The sequence below is a fragment of the Trichosurus vulpecula genome, chromosome 3, assembly GCF_011100635.1.
Source record: "Trichosurus vulpecula isolate mTriVul1 chromosome 3, mTriVul1.pri, whole genome shotgun sequence".
Lineage (NCBI taxonomy): Eukaryota > Metazoa > Chordata > Mammalia > Diprotodontia > Phalangeridae > Trichosurus > Trichosurus vulpecula.
The window spans coordinates 12,352,715-12,372,918 of NC_050575.1; the positions used below are offsets into that span (position 1 = coordinate 12,352,715).

At 38.4% G+C, this 20,204-nt stretch overlaps 1 protein-coding gene across 7 annotated transcripts in view; it reads left to right on the forward strand.

The window, feature by feature from the left end:
* The window catches only part of EML1 (EMAP like 1), a 312,714-nt gene that overhangs the window by 260,101 nt on the left and 32,409 nt on the right, over window positions 1-20,204 (forward strand). For 6 of the 7 annotated variants that reach the window (XM_036750598.1, XM_036750594.1, XM_036750593.1 and 3 more), the window contains 3 exons: window positions 2,369-2,523; window positions 11,818-11,943; window positions 13,357-13,488. In XM_036750598.1, coding sequence (XP_036606493.1) covers window positions 2,369-2,523; window positions 11,818-11,943; window positions 13,357-13,488 — 413 coding nt within the window. The remainder of the gene's footprint in view (window positions 1-2,368; window positions 2,524-11,817; window positions 11,944-13,356; window positions 13,489-20,204) is intronic. The other variant, XM_036750599.1, reaches the window with a different exon arrangement.

The window sequence follows — 20,204 nt, forward strand, 5'->3', positions numbered from 1 at the left end:
CACAACCACAGACACATTGATTCTGTGATGACTAACTTCGATAGACTTGGCTCTCCTCAGCAATACAAGGCTCAAAGACATCTCCAAAGGTCTCATGATGGAGAGAGCTAGCTACATCCAGAGAAAGAATTATGGAGTCCAAATGCAGATTTAGGCAAACTATTTGCTCTCTTTTTCTCTTCTTTTTTGCTTTTGTTTCTTCTCTCTCATGATTTATTCCATTGGTCATAATTCTTCTTTACAACTTGACTATTGTGTAAATAAGTTTAATGCGAAGGTATATATAGAATCTATATCAGACTACATGCCGCTTTGGGGAGGAGGGGGGAGAGAAGGAAAGGGGAGAAAATTTGGAACTCAAGAACATGTGGAACTGAGTGTTGTAAAATAAAAATCTAATTTAAAAAAATAAATAATTGAATGAAGTTGAAGGGGGAAAAAAAGAAGTTTAATCAAAAAACTGAAAAAAAATCAAATTGGGAGGGGAAGACCCTCAGGGTTCCTGCCCAGAAAAGAAACAGTTGCTATTTAGTGTTTACATTCACTCTGTGCTAGGAGGGCAGGGACCTACTGTCCAATCTATGAGCTCCAGAGTGAGTTGGGTTTAAGGCTTGGTTTTTGAGAAAGAAATTTAGCCAGTAAACCCAAAGTTAAGGAGGTAGCCTTTGACCATCTAAATGTACCTTCCTTTGGGCAGAGCTCCCTCAGGTAAGGAAAGGAGAGGAGAGGCTACTCACATGTTGTTTGTTCTTCATTCTCGAAGAGGACCATGACATCAGGGAAATGATGACATGACTTGCAGTTGACTTGGATTTTAGTGAGGAAGGGCTGTGCAAGGCCACCAGCCTCACTTTCTCCTGCAGAGCCATCTGGGTCCAGTGGCCAGATACTCACCAGGACGCCTGGAGATGGCCCAGGCTACATTAGGAGATCCTGGCCCTTTTGGGCTAAGGTCTTTTCAGGTTCAGGCTGGATATAGCAGGTACTAAATAATATCATGAAAAAATTAAATGACTTGTGTTTTTAACATAGAATTCAGGCTTCATCACTCACCTGGACTGTTGCAATAGCCCAATAAATGATCTCCCTGCTTCCAGGCTCTTGCCTCTGCAGTCTTTCTCAACACATTTTCCAAATTAGTCCTCCTAAAGCATAGGTGTGAGCACATTAGTTCCCTGCTCAAAAATCTTCAGTGGCTTTCCACTGTTTCTAGGACCAAATACATTTTCTCCAACATGATATTTAAAGCCCTCTATTGTATGACTTCAGTCAGCCTTTCTAGACTAATTTCCTATTACTCCCTATCACAAACTCTACATTCCAGCCAGACTGACTTTACTAGCTTTTATTGAACTGGGCATTCCGTTTCCTGTCTCTGTGACTTGGTAAAGGCTGTCCTGAATACCTTGAATGCTCTCCCTCTTCACCCCTTTTCAGAATCCCTAGTTTTCTTCAAAGGTCAGCTTAAGTGCCACCTCCTACTCAAAATAATATAGTTTTTGTTATACCTATTGTTAATGCCCTCTCCTTTCTCATTATTTTGTGTTTATTTATCTATACATGTTGTATCCCCACAGAAAAAGGTAGGCTTTCAGAGGACAGAGATTTTTTCATTTTTATTTTTCTATCGTTAGCATCAAGAACATTGTATTGCACAGGGAGTACTCTGGGAATTGCCTCCTCCCTTCAGAAAATGCTACCTAAGAAAGCAGAAAGCCCCCTGAACTCTTACCTTTATTCCCTTTTTATCATGCCTCATGGAGCAAAATGTAGAGGAGCTATTGATTCATGGGGATTGAGCTGCCACCTGACTTACAGGCCCATCCCACTTGGACCATCAGCTATAGGCAGATTTCATTAGTTTTCTTGGAGTTTCTCTTGGATGCCTGCTTGATAATTCCTCACAGTGAAGATAATTTTTCTTATGTCAGTTGATTCTTTGTACAGTAAGCCCCTTTTCCTCTTCTACACTTTATCGTGTACTGCATGAGAGGCCTGGGAGGTCGATAGCTCTGTGGAGTAGAAAGAGTGCGAGCCTGGACTCGGGAGTCTTGGTGTCACATACCAGTTTTGACATTTGCTAACAGTGTGATCATAGGCAAATCACTAAACTTTTCTGAACATCACTCGCCTCCTAAATAAAATGAGAATAATATTACTTGTACTCCCTACCTCAAACAGGTATTGGGAGGAAATTACTTTCTAAACCATAAAGTACTATATAAATGTAAGTTACAGTGAATTATGTTGTAATAGTGTGTACAACCAGCGGTTTGATACTCCAGAATAAAAATTAAATAATGTTTGTAAATGGCCAAATGTATTACATTAAATAATGCCCTAATTACCTTTTTCTTCGTCTGTGTAGGTACAAATCGAATAAGCTATGCAGTCCAAGGGGCCCATGAGGGAGGCATTTTTGCACTTTGTATGCTAAGGGATGGCACACTGGTATCAGGAGGAGGAAAAGACAGAAAGCTCATCTCTTGGAATGGAAACTATCAAAAACTTCATAAAACGGAGGTTAGTCTATAGAGCTTTTAACATATGGTTCATTTTGAACACAAAAGTGCCTTTTTAACATAGTCTTTCACTTTACTGCAGTGGTTCTTTCAGAAAAAAAATCGTATGCCTTTATAACCATGAGGAAGTTGAATAGGGATAACAAATGATTTTTGTAAAATCATGGTTTGGGGCTTTAGTGTGACTAATAAATCTTTAAAATTTGGAGTTGTTATAAATTTATTATTTCTAAAATTTTTATAGTGAACTAACAATTTAAATGTGGTCATTATTCCTATTTTGTTCTATCTGTGGAGAAAATTTCTACTGTTTTCACTTTGTAGACGTTATTACCTCCTTTGGTGACCCAACTCCTTACTTAACAATCACTTAATTCTGTAATTTATATTATCATCTTAAGGCTGCTTAATGCAGTTTCATGCTCCAACAGAGTTTTAACAAGTAATTTTATCTTCCTTCTACATATTCACTAAGTGACCTCCCCCACACTCAGGGAAGATGTGAACCCAGGTATACAGCGATATCAAAGGAAAAATAGGTCCTGTTTACCCCTAAGAGGTTCTGAGCGGGAGGCTAGAATGGGGAAATTAGAGAACTTTGCAACATCTTCTCAGTGAGGTTTCACCACATGGATTCATTGTACATGAGAGTCTGTTACAGCAAATTCCAAGTAAGTTGTACTGAAATTTTATGTTTCAGCTTCTTATTTTAATTTCCCAGGAGGAACTCTGAATTGGGCCATTGCCTCCTAAGACAGTAGACAACAGTGGAAGCAAAAACAAATCTACACAAGCTTGATGACAATGATAATAGTAACTAGCATTTACATAGTTCTTTAATCTTTGCCACGTACTCTCTTTATCCATATAAAATCTCATTTGGTTCTTGCAATCCCCTGATGACCAGGTATGAGAATGTTATTATCACCATCATCACCATCGTCATCTTTGTGGGGAAGCTGCCATTCCGTCTGAGAACCTGTGACAGAGGAGAGGAAGGGGGAGCATGGTCTGTGAGCTACCTTAGATTTTAGAACAGAAATCAGAGAGTTCAGAAAAAGAACAGCTTGGATCCCATAGACTAAAATTCAGTAGAGGAAGTTAGTATAAAAGGCCTAGAAACCTATTAACAGTGAAATTCTGAAAACTCAAGGAGAAACAGTTCTGATGAAGAAAAAGGAAATTATCTACAGAGGCCAATGTGGCTACAAAGAGAAATCATTCACCAACTTAGAGCTTTCAAAGAAAAAAACTTGTATAGAAGATTGGAAGTAAAGGAAGATCAATGGAGATGTGAGCCATGGTCTTCTGAGTACAAAAATTCAGTTATCTGAGTCGGACTCATAAAGTTAAGGACAGCAATAATTTTTTTCCTTAGTTGTGTTAGAGAAAAGAAGATATTCGAGATGGGATAAAAATATTGACATAGCACGATGATAACTGTCTACCCACTCACTTCTTCATTTGTATTTTCCCCCTCAAGGCAAATAACCTTTGGAGTGGAAAAGACAAAACAAAAATAGCTAATAGGAAATTGATAATCCAGGGAAATAACAAGAAAGCATTTAGCTGCTTTAAATGAGTTCAAGCCATTAGACTCAAATGGACTGCCTTGTGAAGTAAAAGTGGCAACCATGATTGCTGAGCAGTAAAACTCTTAAAGAGTGATCTAAAGATCACTCTTTAGTGATCTTTAAAATCTTGTGGAGAACCAGAGAAGTGTGGCAGCCCTGGAGAAATAAAAATGTCATGATTTTTTAATGATGTAGAGAGTAGAGTCTAGGAACTCTGAGCCTCTGAGTTTGACTGATTCCTGGCAGAATTCTGGAACATATTAAAGGAAACGTCTAGAAAAAGAAAGTGATCTTTTAGTGGCTACTTTATTTTTTGATGTGGTTACTAATGGTGGATCACTGGGAGTGTTTTAATTTACTTAGAATTTAGCAAATTGTTTGGCAAAGTTCCATGTGCTTTCCTTGTGCACAAGATAGAGAGAATTGGGAGTAATGATAGTGTTCTGTTCAGTCATTTTCAGTCACGTCTGACTCTTTGTGACCCCATTTGGGGTTTTCTTGGCAAAGTCACTGTAGTGGTTTGCCATTTCCTTTTCCAGCTCATTTTACAGATGAGAAAAACTGAGGCAAACAGTTACATGCCTTGCCCAGGGTCACGCAGCTAGGAAGTGGCTGAGGACAGATTTGAACTCAGGAAGATGAGTATTTCTGACTCTATCCATTGCACCACCTAGCAAACTTCATTCCTTGACTAGGAAACAAACCTGGGCTACAGCAGTGAGAGTGCTGAGTCCTATGATAGTGTGAGTAGTTATATTTGGAATGGCTGGATAAATGGACCTTGGGAGTAGTAATTAATTCAGTTTTTCAGCGTCAGCTTGGAAAGAGGTCTTTACTAATGTCCCAGAGATATTTATGGTTGAATATTTATGTCATTGAGTTAAAGTCATAATGTGTTTATCATAATTGCAGAATGCACAAGACTCAGAGTGACAGCTAACACATTGGATGACAATTAGAATCTTGATGAGCTAGAAGATAAAAAGATAATAATAAGATTAAATTTCTAAGAATAAGATTCCTTTCTTGGGTTCAGAAAAATCAGCCACGGATTCAAGATGGAAGAGGTTTGGTTAGATCAGGGCTTCTTAAACCTTGTCCACTTGCAACCCCTTTTCATGTTTTGGCAGTGTTTATTGGTGTCCTGAGGCCTGAGGGAATGCACAGTGCAAGGTGCACATGCTTTGTGTTCAGAACCAAGGCTGCTGCAAAATTGCTAGATGAAACACGGGCAAGTGCTGCGAGAAACACATTGGATTCATTACACATTGGATTTTTAATTAATTTTTGGTCACTGTATGTTCAAAACCTTTTGCTGTTCCCAAATGTTTTGTGACCCCATAAGGTGTCCACAATTTAAGAAGTGCTGGAGATAGTCTTCCAAGAAAAAATTCTGAATGTTTTCTTAGACTTTATGCTCTGTATGAATCATTAGGGTGGCATGTTAGCCCAAATAGCTATTATAATCATAGGATGCATTATGAGAGGAGTAGTGTAGGCACACATGTCAAATACTTGACCCACAAAACTCCAGAATGTGGTCCAAACCAGATTAAAATGCACTTGAAAAAATTTAACAAAATAAATATATCAGAAAACATCGATTACATTTTAAAACTTATGTCAGCACCGGGATGCTTATATACAAATTACTGGCCACTATTTCTATTGGAGTGTGACACCGCTGGTAGAGTAATAATGCCATTGTACCCTGCCCTGGGCAGCCCACAGCCTGGAGTATTATGTTCATTTCTGGGTAGCACGTTTTACGAAGGACATTGATGATGTTTGGCAGAACTTGAGGAATGGTGAACACCTCTTGTTCTGTTTTGTCGTTCAGTTGTTTCTGTCTCGTCCGACTCTCCATGACCCCATTTGGGATTCTCTTCATGTGGTTTGCCATTTCCTTCTCCAGCTCATTTTACAGACGAGGAAACTGAGGCAAACAGGATGAAGTGACTTGCTCAGGGTTTAGTAAGTGTCTGAGATGAGATTGGAGCTCATGAAGATGAGTCTCCCTTACTCCAGGCCTGGCACTCTATCCACTGTGCCACCTAATCCGTCCAGTGTGGGTATCCAGTGGTACCAAAAGAAACAGCTTCCTATTCTGGGTCTAGAGAAGTGTGCAGTATAATTCACTTGAGGATAATTCTGGGCTCGTACTTGCTCCTACCTGCATCCAGGTGAAGTTGGGTGTTTGGAATGACCTTTGACATACCCCAATCAGTGAAGCAACTATTACTGTCTGACGACCAAAACATTTCTTGGGCTGTGCAAAGCAATTCTTCTGTAAATGACCTGAAACTTTAGAATCCAACGACGAATGCACTGATTACTAGTTTAATAAAACCCCTGAATTCACAGCTCTGATGTGTGATCTTTCCTTTTCTTTCAAACCTAGTGCTGCTAGGATTTCATTAAGGCTTTTTCCCCCTCCCTTATTGAAACTGTGATTGTTTACTTACTCCCTCATATATTCAAAGTCATAGTTCTTTCTAACTGCTAGAGAAGCACCAGGTGTCTTCCCTGGAACTACCTTAATGCCTTTAAATAAAATTTTAGTTAAACACAATTATAAGTGCGCTCGTCTGGGCCACGTATATGTTTAGCACAAAGTCACAAAAGCTTGTAATTATGCAAACACACACAAAACCTTTGATTTTCATCAGTGTAGAAACTTGTGGCAAGGGAACTCCCTCAATAGTGTACATCACAACCCATTTATGTTTTCCTAGAGAAGTCCTACACTCTTAAGCCTGAGGTTCTGAGAGGGTAAGTGGCTTCCCCAGGTCACCCAGCAAGTACACATCCACTCTGTCGTGCTGCCTCTTATAAAAGCTTTCAGTTTGTAGTTGCCTGAATAGGCCAATGTGAACTTTTCTCACAGTGTCTATGAAACAGAACTTACACATCCTTAAGGAGGCTGCGATATATGGTACATGAAAACCACAATTCACCTTTTATAAAAAGTATTTTTCTGTATCCCAATTATGTTGCCTGCCTTTAAGGATAGATAACAGGTGGCCAGGATTTTCTCATGTAGCAGGACCTTTTAGTTGGCTGATTCCTAGGACAATCATGCCATGCCCACCCAACTCAAGTTCTCTTTGCTGCCTTACCTGACTCTTGAATTTCTGGTTATCTCCTTAATTCTTCATAACCTACACAAGTATTAACATATCAGTATGCTCCTCCTGCCTGTGCTTGTGCTTTCACACATCCAAGATGTGAACTAAAAGAAAACCATGAACTCCCACCACTGCCCACGGAACAGAATAGTTCTTTTCCATTTCGCTAGAGCATTTGGACTTAGAGAAATAAATACCTTCTCCCTGAAGGCCTTCTCACCCTGACCCTAGGTAATCTTCCCCCTTATCAGGATCAGTAAGAAGATTAACTTCTTTCTGTTCAAATTCTCCTTATTGCTAGAGTATCTCCTCTTTTAAACAGGTAGTCGTCACCTCTCTAAGGTGGCAGCTAGGTGGCACAGTGGATAGACCACTGGGCCCAGAGTCAGGAAGACCTGAGTTCAAATGTGGCCTCAGACACTTCCTAGCACTGTTAGCCTGGGCAAGTCACTTAACTTCTCTTTGCCTCAGTTTCCTTAACTGTAGAAAAAGGATACTAAAAGCACCTACCTCACATGGTTATTGTAAGAATCACATGAGGCGAAATTTGTAAAGCACTGAGAACAGAGCTTAGCATTTAGCTTTCTGAGAGTCCACACTGTTTACCACGTTCAAACATGGTGCTCACGGGCTCCATTCATCGTATCAGATGTGTCCCTGTCAGTGGGTAGTGATATTGGCACAGGTGTCCTACCAAATATGATTCTGTTTGTGATGCCAAACCGTCACTACTACGATCCCTATTCATGACTTTCTTTTCTCTGCCATGTCTCATAGAAATCCAGAGTCACAGTTACACAGCATCAAACGTAAAGTATTTCCTCCCATTGCTTATCTCCAGCAAGTAGTTATGGCATTTAACTCTTTGTGCTAACACAACCTGACTCTGCTCTTTCCCCAGTTAAAGCACAGGATGTTCATTAAGCCATACTCTAACTTAGATGCACATGGCACCTCATTACCCTGGATCCCAGAAGATCAGCTTTGTTGTGGTTTACTCTCAAGATACAGCCATTAACGTGATCAGGAGAGGCCCTACCCATATTTCAGGCAGAAGTAAGCTCCATGCACTTGCTCCCCTTTCTCAGATTCACATCTCAGCTCTGCACCATTTATTCACTTTAGAAGTGATAGATTCAGTGTCAACATCTGTTTCTTAGAGTCCGACTTATAATATAGTTTTAACAATGGTCTGTACTCACATAAAAAGAAAATATTCCCTGTGCATTTTCCTGGAGTACAGTCATACTTCAGACTCGTTAATTCTTCATTAGTACGAATTATCAAGAATTCTCCCAAACATCGTATTTTTAAGAATACCATTACCTAAACCAGGGCGTCTTAAACTTTTTCTCCTCGTGACTCCTTCAGCACTTCTTAAACTGCGGGTTGAGAATCAAAGTTTAAGAAGCACTGAGCTAAACAATCTCTTGGAAAAAACTAAACTTAGAAGCAGATAATTTTACATTTTTATAGGACTAGAATGCTTAATGTTCTCAGATTATGGGGTCTATTTTTCTATACTTTTTTGGTGAAATCCCATTTGTTCAGTTATGGTAAATGTGCTTTCAAATGATTTCACTGAAAATTTAGAGTATTTCAAATGTTGAACACTTCATTAAACTATCTACTTGGATCCTCTTCCAGTGACTCATCATGGCAGAGGTGACCCTGAGTTCTCCAAGGCTATGCCAGTGGAATGCAAACTCTGGCAGATCTTGCCAACCTGGAAAGGCTTTGAAATCGTAACAGCCAAGGGACTGTGTCTGTTGTCAGAGATCCAGCCCAGCCAAGTTAGGAGTGGCCAATCCTTTAAACTCTCAAGAACTGTCTGCTGTGTTGTTGGAAAGTTGCATTCTGTGATAGTGAAGAGATTGCCCACACTGACAAAATCACAAATAGTTAAAGAATTAAATTTTATTTATCTTTAAATTTATTTTATATATTATTTATTCAACTTATTTGGTGAATCTGCCATATAATTTATCATTTTCATTTATACTGTTTAGAGTTATTATAACAATATGCTATATTTTGCTAACACAAAGCAACACAAAGTAGTATTGCAGTCAAGAAATATAAAGTACATATCTCCGTTATTGATGCAAAATCTTCAAATATGTATTCTTTATCCAAAGATCAGGCTGTCTCATTTCAGAAAGGCTCATCGCTAGGGTTAGCCATTAGGTGTCCAGCAGGTAACCACAAAAACTTACAAACTATCTACTAATATATAGAGGAGGGATGAAAATCTGCTTCAGTGAGAAATAGAGAGGATCACGGCAAGTAAAAAAGGATAACTTTGATCACATTAAATTAAAAGGGTTTTACACAAACAAAATCAACACATCCATGATTAGAAGGAAATCAGGGAACTGGGTGAGGGGGGAATTTACAGCAAGTTTCTCTAATAAAAGTCTCATTTCTCAAATATATAGGGAACTGAGTCAAATTTATAAAAATAACAGCCATTCACCAATTAGTAAATGATCAAAGGATATGAATAGGTAGTTTTCAGATAAAGAAAGCTGTCTATAGTCACATGAAAAAAATGTTCTAAATCATTATTGATTAGCAAAATGCAAATTAAAACGCCTCTGAGGTACTACCTCATACCTATCAAATTGGCTAATATGACAGTAAAGGAAAATGACAAGTGTTGGGGAGGATGTGGAAAAATTGAAATACTAAAGCACTGTTGATGGAGTTGTGAATTGATCCAACCGTTCTGGAAAACAATTTGAAATTATATTCAAAGGACTTTAAAACCTTATATATTCTTTGACCCAGCAATACCACTACGAGGTCTACATCCCAAAGAGATACCCCCCAAAAAAGGAAAGGAAAAGTGCTTATATGTACAAAAATATTCATAGCAGCTCTTTTTGTGACGGCAAAGAATTAGAAATTAAGAGGATGCTCATCAACTGGAGAATGGTTGAACAAGTTGTGGCATATGATTATAATGAAATACTATTGTACTATGAGAAATAATGAGCAGAATGGTTTCAGAAAGACCGGTGAAGACTTACATGAACTGATGCAAAGTGAAGTGAGCAGAAACAGGAGAACATTGTACACAATAACAGTAATATTGTGGCGATGAGAAAATGTGAAAGACTTAGCTATTCTGATCACTAGAGTGATCCAAGACAATTCTAAAGGACTCATGATGAAGAATGCTAGTCACCTTCAGAGAGTAAACTGATTAACTCTGAGTACAGATTGAAGTATAATTTTTTACTTTCTTTATATTTCTTGATTTTTTGCAACATGACTAATATGACAATACATTTTGCATGATTTCACATGTATAATTGATACATTGCTCTGCTTCTCAATGGATGGAGGAGGGACTAGAGGGAGAGAATTCAGAACTCAAAATCTTTTAAAAACAAATGCTATGAATAAATAAATAATGATTTTTTAAAATCCGTATCAGTGGACCAAGAATTCACATGAATAAAATCAGTCAATAAGCATTTATTAAGCATTAATTACAGGGCAGCTAGGTGGCACAGTGAGTAGAGTACCGGCCCTGGAGTCAGGAGGACCTGAGTTCAAATCCGGCCTCAGACACTTGACACACTAGCTGTGTGACCTTGGGCAAGTCACTTAACCCCAATTGCCCTGCCTTCCTCCCTGCAAAAAAAAAAAGTATTAATTACTCTTTGCCAGGAACTCTTAAATTCAAGAGCTACAAAGAAAAAGCCTTCAAGGAGCTTACATTATAATGGGGAAAACAACATGTACACTTCTAGGTATATACAAGACCCTTTCCAAAAGCCTTTAAATTTTAATATTTATGTTTACTATTAGCATAATAATATTACTCCAGTGCCTCTTTGATTTCATTGGTGTAAATATTCCCCTAAATGCTGTGGAGTGCAACCTATCCATGTCTGCCCGTCCTATATAACTCTTATATGTATATGTCTGTAAATCTGCCACAGTAGTCTGCCCTGAGTGTCAAAGTCGATATTATTCAGTTCATCCTGTATTATGTCATTCACTTAGCAAAGATTATATTCCCTGGCCAGACTTTCAAGACCCCATGGATCGCTCTGAAGCCACAGGGAGGTGTATGACTAGGGCTTTGTGGAGCAAGACATTTCTGATATATCCACGTATATTTGTGTGTGTGTGTGTGTATGATATACATATATGTATACACACACACATATATATGTATATATGTATTTGATACTACAGTAATATACTATGGTATATTCTTTGAGTATGATCTTTAAGTAAAAGGTCAAAGTATAAAATCAATAGCATTTTGTAACATTAGAGTTTAAACCAGAAAACTCTCTAACTCCTTCCACCGCCCTCCCCAAAAAAGGCTCATTTTGTTGGTTCTTTTAGAATCAACCATTTGGAACTTTCAGATAAGTAACATTTTAAAAACAATTTGGGATTTTGATCATTTGGTCATTCGTCACATATTTGAGTGAAGTATGCCTACTAGGAAGACACCTGTCAGGCACTCAGATAATGAATACTAGACATACATATTTTAAATGGTTATGTTTTGAGAATAACTTTATGAAATATTTAATTTTTGTTTTCATATGCCTTTTTTAAATGCAGATTCCAGAACAGTTTGGTCCAATAAGAACGGTAGCTGAAGGAAAAGGTGATGTTGTCTTGATTGGCACTACTAGAAACTTTGTTTTACAAGGCACTCTGTCAGGGGATTTTAATCCGATTACCCAGGTAAGTTTCAACCTGGGTAAGTCAACCAAACATTTTATTATTTTAAGTTGTAATAGAATACACTATGAGGCAGTATGGTATGGAAATAAATCACTAACCGGGAAATTAAGAAGTTCAGGTCCTAGTCCCAGCTCTGGCTTTCTAATTTGATTTGGCAATCAACCTTGTAACATTTCTGGGCTTCAAGCTCCTGACACGTAAAATGGAGAGATTAAACTAGTTGACTCGTAAGGTCCCTTTCTATGCTGAGATTCTGAGCCTAGAAAGAGTTAAATTTATAGCGATGTATCATTCTTCTCTGAGGCACCAACATTCCCTGGTTCTCTGCTGGTTTGCCTTGGAGTTATCTTTGACTCTTCCCTTTCTCAAGCTAATCAGTTACTAAGTCCTGTTGATTCCCAGTCTGTAATGTGCCTTGCATCCATTGCTGTCCATACCCACTGCCACTCTCCTGGTAAAGTTCTGACCACCAACTGCCAAAGTGTTAATACAATATATTGTCTGCTTAAGGTTAGGAGTTATTCCAGCCTCCAATCTTATCTTTCCAATACATCCTTCATATACCTCCAGAATAATCTCTTTATGCATGAATCTGGTCATATTAATTCCTCTAAAAAGTCATCAGTGGCTTCCTATAGTTTAACAAGTAAAGTTCAGACTGTTCTGACTAGCGTTCAGTGCCCTCACCTCCAATCTGAATCTACCTCATTTTTCTAGTCTTATCTCACAAATTAATCTCAGGTCTCCAGAACAAGGATGCATCTTATCTTAAATCCTTTTTATATACTATTTGTTCCTGCTGAAATGGACAACTCTCTGGCCCCCAACTACAAACTGTGCTCACATGTCTTTACTTGGGATATTCAGTTTATATGGAATGCTCTCCTTCCCCTTCTCTAGAATTCCTATCTATCTTTTAAAGCTCAAACTAAATGTCATTTGTTCTATGAAGCTTTCTCAGATCCCCTCCACCACCAATATCTCATAAAGTACTTTGTTTTATAATTCTCTAATGTACTTAATATGTAATATTGGGTGTTGTGTTTATCTGTATTGATGTCTATTCCCTCTGCTAGACTGTAAGCTTCATGAATTCAGGGAACATCCCTTATCTAAATTCAAAATCTTCCCCAGCGTCTAACACAATGAGTTCATGATATATTTTTGTGGCTGTCCAGTTTCAGATGATAAGTACTTCTACTACCTATTTCACAGGATTGTCGTTAAGAAAAACACTCTGGAAATATGAGATATGAATAGTTTATAGATTATAAACTGAAAATGTAAATTTTGAAAGAAACTGAAAACACAAATGCAAAGTGTGCTATGAACCATGGTTAATGACATACTAAAACTATCATTTTGATTTCATTACTTTATAAAATAGTTTCTTTTTCTCTTTATTTTTTGTAGGGTCACACCGATGAACTCTGGGGGCTCGCCATCCATTCTTCTAAATCTCAGTTCTTGACATGTGGGCATGACAAACATGTTACACTCTGGGATGCAATAAGTCATCAGCCTATCTGGAGTAAAATAATCGAGGTAAATGCCTGCACAAAGCTAGTATTTGTGTTCTGACTTACATGTTTACACATTACAAAACATATTGTAATATATGAATTGTCTTAAATAATTTTTGCATGAAAGTAAAAGTTTTCATTTGATTATAACCAGGGTTTAATTTGATGAATTTCTTTTAAAAATTCCTTTCTTAATAACCTTGAGTCACACATACTCTGTTTTGTAATTTGGAAGCTTATCTTTGAGCTTTCAGTTAGGTAATAAATTATTCTTTTCAAGAGAATATGTTAACTATAAAGTTCTACAACTGAAATTTGACAAATAGATTAGGTATTTCAAAGTGGCTAAAATAATTTAGAGATAATTGTTGTGAATTTATGTAGCCCACATATGCTCTAAGGATCCTTACCTCAACTCCTGATCTCACAAATGAGACTCAAGTCTACAAAACAAAGTTACATCTCCCCCCATCAGAGTTCTGTGGATAATTCTTTTTTAAAAAAATTATTTATTTAATTTATTTAATATATTTAGTTTTCAGCATTGAGTTTCACAAGAGTTTGAATTACAAACTTTCTCCCCATTTCTACCCTCCCCCTACTCCAAGATGGCATATATTCTGGTTGCCCCATTCCCCAGTCAGCCTTTCCTTCTGTCACCGCACTCCTCTCCCATCCCCTTTCCCCTTCCTTTCTTGTAGGGCAAGATAAATTTCTATGCCCCATTGCCTGTGTGTCTTATTTCCTAGTTGCATGCAAAAACTTTTTTTTTTGTTTTTGAACATCTGTTTTTAAAACTTTGAGTTCCAAATTCTCTCCCCTCTTCCCTCCCTACCCACTCTCCCTAAGAAGGCAAGCAATTCAATATAGGCCACATGCATATCATTATGTAAAACCCTTCCACAATACTGATGTTGTGAAAGACTAACTATATTTTGCTCCTTCCTAACCTATCCCCCTTTATCCAGTTTTCTCCCTTGATCCTGTCCCTTTTTGAAAGTGTTTGTTTTTGATTACCTCCTCCCCCATCTGCCCTCCCTTCTATCATCCCCCCTTTTTTATCTTCTTCCTCCTTCTTTCCTGTGGGGTAAGATATCCAATTGAGTATGTATGGTATTCCCTCCTCAGGTCAAATCCAATGAGAGCAAGATTCACTCATTCCCCCTCACCTGCCTTCTCTTCTCTTCCTACAGAACTGCTTTTTCTTGCCACTTTTATGTGAGACAGTTTACCCCATTCTATCTCTCCCTTTCTCCCTCTCTCAATATATTCCTCTCTTATCCCTTAATTTGATTTTTTTAGATCTCATCCCTTCATATTCAACTCACCCTGTGCCCTCTGTCTATATATACGTGTGTATGTGTGTGTGTGTGTGTATATATATATATATGTATGTATGTATGTATGTATGTATGTATGTATGTATGTATATTCCCTTCAGCTACCCCAAATACTGAGGTCTCATGAATCATACACATCATCTTTCCAGGTAGGAATGTAAACAAAACTGCTCAACTTTAGTAAGTCCCTTGTGATTTCTCTTTCTTGTTTACCTTTTCACGCTTCTCTTGATTCTTATGTTTGAAAGTCAAATTTTCTATTCAGCTCTGGTCTTTTCACTGAGAAAGTTTGAAAGTTCTGTATTTTATTGAAAGTCTGTATTTTGCTTTGGAGCATGATACTCAGTTTTGCTGGGTAGGTGATTCTTGGTTTTAATCCTGGCTCCATTAACCTCCAGAATATCGTATTCCAAGCCCTTCGATCCCTTAATGTAGAAGCTGCTAGATCTTGTATTATTTTGATTGTGTTTCCACAATACTCGAATTGTTTCTTTCTGGCTGCTTGCAGTATTTTCTCCTTGATCTGGGAGCTCTGGAATTTGGCGACAATATTCCTAGGAGTTTTTTTGGGGGGATCTTTTTGAGGAGGCGATCTGTGGATTCTTTCAATTTCTATTTTACTCTCTGGCTCTAGAATATCAGGGCAGTTCTCCTTGATAATTTCTTGAAAGATGATATCTAGGCTCTTTTTTTGATCGTGGCTTTCAGGTAGTCCAATAATTTTTAAATTATCTCTCCTGGATCTATTTTCCAGGTCAGTGGTTTTTCCAAGGAGATATTTCACATTGTCTCCCATTTTTTCATTCCTTTGGTTCTGTTTTATAATATCTTGATTTCTCCTAAAGTCACTAGCTTCCACTTGTTCCAATCTAATTTTTAAGGTAGTATTTTCTTCAGTGGTCTTTTGGACCTCCTTTTCCATTTGGCTAATTGTGCCTTTCAAGGCATTCTTCTCCTCATTGGCTTTTTGGAGCTCTTTTGCCATTTGAGTTAGTCTATTTTTTAAGGTTTTATTTTCTTCAGTATTTTTTTAGGTCTCCTATAGCAAGTCATTGACTTGTTTTTCATGGTTTTCTTCCATCATTCTCATTTCTCTTCCCAATTTTTCCTCTACTTCTCTAACTTGCTTTTCCAAATCCTTTTTGAGCTCTTCCATGGCCTGAGCCCAGTTCATGTTTTTCTTGGAGGCTTTTGATGTAGGCTCTGTGACTTTGTTGACTTCTTCTGGCTGTATGTTTTGCTCTTCTTTGTCACCAAAGAAGGATTCCAAAGTCTGAGACTGAATCTGAGTGCTTTTCACTGCCTGGCCATGTTCCCAGCCAACTTACTTGACCCTTGAGTTTTTTGTTGGGGTATGACTGCTTGTAGAGTAGAGAGTACTTTGTTCCAAGCTTGAGGGGATGCATTGTTGTTTTCAGAGCTATTTCTATACAGCCAGCTCTGCCACACTAGCACTCCTCCTCCCCCAAGAACCACCAGCCTGGACCTGACTCAGATCTTCAGCAGGCTCTGCATTCCTGCTCTGATGTGGCACTTAATTCCTCCCACCACGTGGGCCTGGGGCCGGAAGTAACTGCAGCTGTAGTTCTGTAGCTGCACCACCCCCGCTGCCCCTGGGGTGGTGGCCAAAGCATGAACTCCTTTCACTCTGTCCCCCACAGCTATTCCCACTAACGATTTCTGTTGTCTTTGGTGTTTGTGGGTTGAGAAGTCTGGTAACTGCCACAGCTCACTGATTCAGGGCGCCAGGGCCTGTTCCACCCACCTCCTGGTCTGGTTGGTCTACACTGCCCATGCTGGGCTCTGCTCCCCTCAGCTCCCAGCTCCATGCGCGATAGACCTCACCCAGTGACCATCTAGGCTGTCCTGGGCTGGAGCCCTGCTTCCCTCTGATATTTTGTGGGTTCTGCAGCTCTAGAATTTGTTCAGAGCCATTTTTATAGGTTTTAGGAGGGACCTGGCGGGGAGCTCATGCAAGTCCCTGCTTTCCAGCTGCCATCTTGGCTCCTCCCCCTCTATGGATAATTCTTTAATGCCTTTGGTTCAGGCCCCAACTGATGTGCTCTACCCCTACCCCATTCTCCCTGTCCCAGATTATCGGTTGAAGATCAGTTTAGTTATCCAGCTTTAAGTAACTTTTTAGAAAGAGATATTTATATGGAATGGAATATATTTATATGGAATGGAAGATAAATGTCTGTGACACACTCTTGCAGAAGTATATAGAGTCCAAGCAAAAGTGGGCTCAAGCTTTAGAAAGCACATGTGGTGAAGGGATAGCTCACAGCCCCTGGTTTCTGTAATCCCTTTCCTCCCATTTTGGGATACCCAAGAAGTTCCATTTAAGCATGATGAATCTGCATTCACTTCTTCTTGGCTCCTGATGGAAACACTGTCATCAGTTGATTGAGGGATGCAGCTAAGATACTGATAGGAATGGGAAGTCCAAAATTCTTTAGACCTTTAAAGCTTGCAAGGTTCTCCTCTAGACATAGCAGGCACGAGGGACAGGGAAGACACTTAGTCCAAGGCCAGAGCCAAGGCCTCTCCTTTCCCCTCTTCCCCCCAAGCTAACTGGTTCTCAGGAGATTTAGTTGAACTCCATGTTGACTCTAACCTTTCAAATGAATCCAGTTCTAACAAGCTTGAGAATTTATAGATATTTCCTGGGGTGTAGCCAAGTTTCATCAGCATACCCAAACACTGTTCTTGTGCAATATCGCTTCATACTATAGGTTCAAAGACTTTTTGTACTTAAGCAAAGATTCTTAAAGTAGTACCCAAGAACTGGGGGGGGGGGGGGCAGGCTTTTTCTTTGTATTTTATAACTCCAGTATAATTTGTTTTCTTTGTAATCTGATGTATATTATTTTATATACATTTTAAAAAGTTGTTCTGAGAAGTTTTTCACCAGACTGCCAAAGGGACCCATGACAAAAAGGTTAAGAACCTTTCTCTAAAATTTATGATTAATTTATTTATTGAGATTTATTCTCAGCTAGTTAGTGCATCAAGGCTAAAATGATGTGAGATTATTCTGACCTTACCTTACATCTAAAATTATCTTTGAATGGGTTAACTTGAAACTTAAAACTGAAGTAGAAAAAATAAAATTCTACTTGTAGCTTCAATGTTTCATACCAATCACAGAATTTCAGAATTTGAAGGGCTCTAAATGGTCTTTTAGTCCTCACCTATACCTTAAAAAGAATACTCTCAGTTATATTAACCAGAGAAGAGGTCATCTAGCCTTAGCATAAAGACTTCTAATAAGGGAGTCTTCAAGTATGATGTTGAAAGTTAATGGTGATGTGTATTCTTCCAACTTTTATGGATGAATTCTTCACAGGGGATTTAAATGGTTGTTGCACATCAGAACACTAAAAGAAGTATACTCTTAACCACATATCTTACTACATATCTTTCTACTTGAAAGTTTTCATGGTATATAGCAGAAATCACATTGGTTTTGGAGTCAAAAGTTCCAGGTTTAAGTTTTAGCTCTGCCACTTCTTAGCTGTATGATTCCGTGGCCAAGTTCCAAGTCATTTCACCTCTATGAGCCTCACTTTCCTGATCTGTAAAATGGGGTAATTACCTCAGATGATAGTTGTAAAGCTATTGTTTTTAATAATGGGTAGTACAAGCTCATTGATAAAGCAATACAATCATATAAAGCTACCACATCAAATTGCCACTAAGGAAAAAAAGGGTCAGGATTGCCACACTTTTAAGAAAAGAATTATAATTACCTCTTTTAATTAGGAAAGGGTATTAGGGAAAGAATGTGTGTGTTCAGTACATAGATTTAACAAGATTTTGTCAGTGTGGAGATTTTAACCCCACTAGCAAAGATACAACCCGAATCTGATGTTGGAAGAGACTTTAGAGATAAAATGAATCACAGAATCTCACTTTGGAAGGAAACTCACATAGGAATGTCCTCACTAACATTGTGCCAGCTTTTATGTGAAAATCTCCAATGAATAGGAAACCACTACCTTTGGAAAGAGTCAACTTGACTTTTGCATAATTCCAGTTGTTAGGAAGTTTTTCCTAGTGTGACTTTGTGATATTTTGTAGTCTCCTAACACTGTGCTACTTTAGGTCCTGTAGCTTGAGTGTTTTCCTTAAACCAGCCCAAAGATGCGCCACCATATCAGTAGTTTTTAACTTGGCATCAAAGAACTCTCCCCTATCCCCACAAGGTAACTGGATATAATTCAGGAAGTCTATGAACTTGGATGGTAAAAAAAACCAAAGTATATCTTTATTTTCACAAACCTCTAACTGAAATGCACCTTTCAATTATGAATGTAAGCAACAAATTGCAGTAATAATAGCTGTACCTACGACTTTTGTCACCAGTAGAAATCACATCATCTGTGTGGCAGATATCTTGAAATATTTACATTCATCAAAACTTCAAAATTTCTATAGTTCTTATACTCACCACTAAATAGCAAGTTATTGTAGTCTTCCTATCTACAGACTGTATTTCAATATAATCAGTATCCTTTCTAATCCTAATTAAAAAATATTTGGAGAAGGTATCCACAGATTTCATCAAACTGCAAAAAGGGTCCATGATACAAAAACGGTAAAGAACCTCTGCACCCTATTATTCAGAGATGGAGGGTAGTATCAGCCTGGCTGAACAGATGACACCCTGTTTGAGCCAGCAGCCCATGGTCTCAGTTTCTCTCAGGAGCGTGCTTCTCATAGCCTTCCTAAGAGGCAGCAGTAACAACACTGACCACCAGGTGGTAGTGAGTTTACAAAAGCCTCAGGTGTTTGCCACTGTAACCAAGCCCACACTTCATAGAACTGCTAAGCAATTTAGATTAACCTCCAGAATCAATTTGGGTCACGTTGTATGTCATTCAAATTTTTTCTAATTTGAGCAATTCTAAACCAATGTTTTTCTGGACTCAAAAGGAATTACTTGGCAAAAAAAAATCAGCGTAGGGGATCAAATGGAATATTGTTCAAAATATTAAAAGATGAAATCTACTCTTTCTACATAGCTTATGAAGCCCCTTTTCCTAGGCTCCCCTCTTTCTTATCCACACCCTGAGTTCAGAGATTTGGTTAATCTACAAGCACTTATTAAGCATCTACTGTGTTCCAGGAACTGTGCCAGACAATAGGGGTACAAAATGAAATATTCCCTGCCCCCCAAGGAGCTTTCGGTCTTAGCAAGGAAGATGACATATTTGTAAATAAGTATGAACAACATATATACAAAACAAATTGTGAGGATGAAGAAAGGTTCATGTAAAAGATGATGTTTGAGTTGAGTTATGAATGAAACAAGGGCTGCTAAGGAGGCAGAAGTGAGCAGGGAATTTATCCTCACATGGGAAGCAGCAGTGTGAGGAAGCAAAGACAGCGAGGT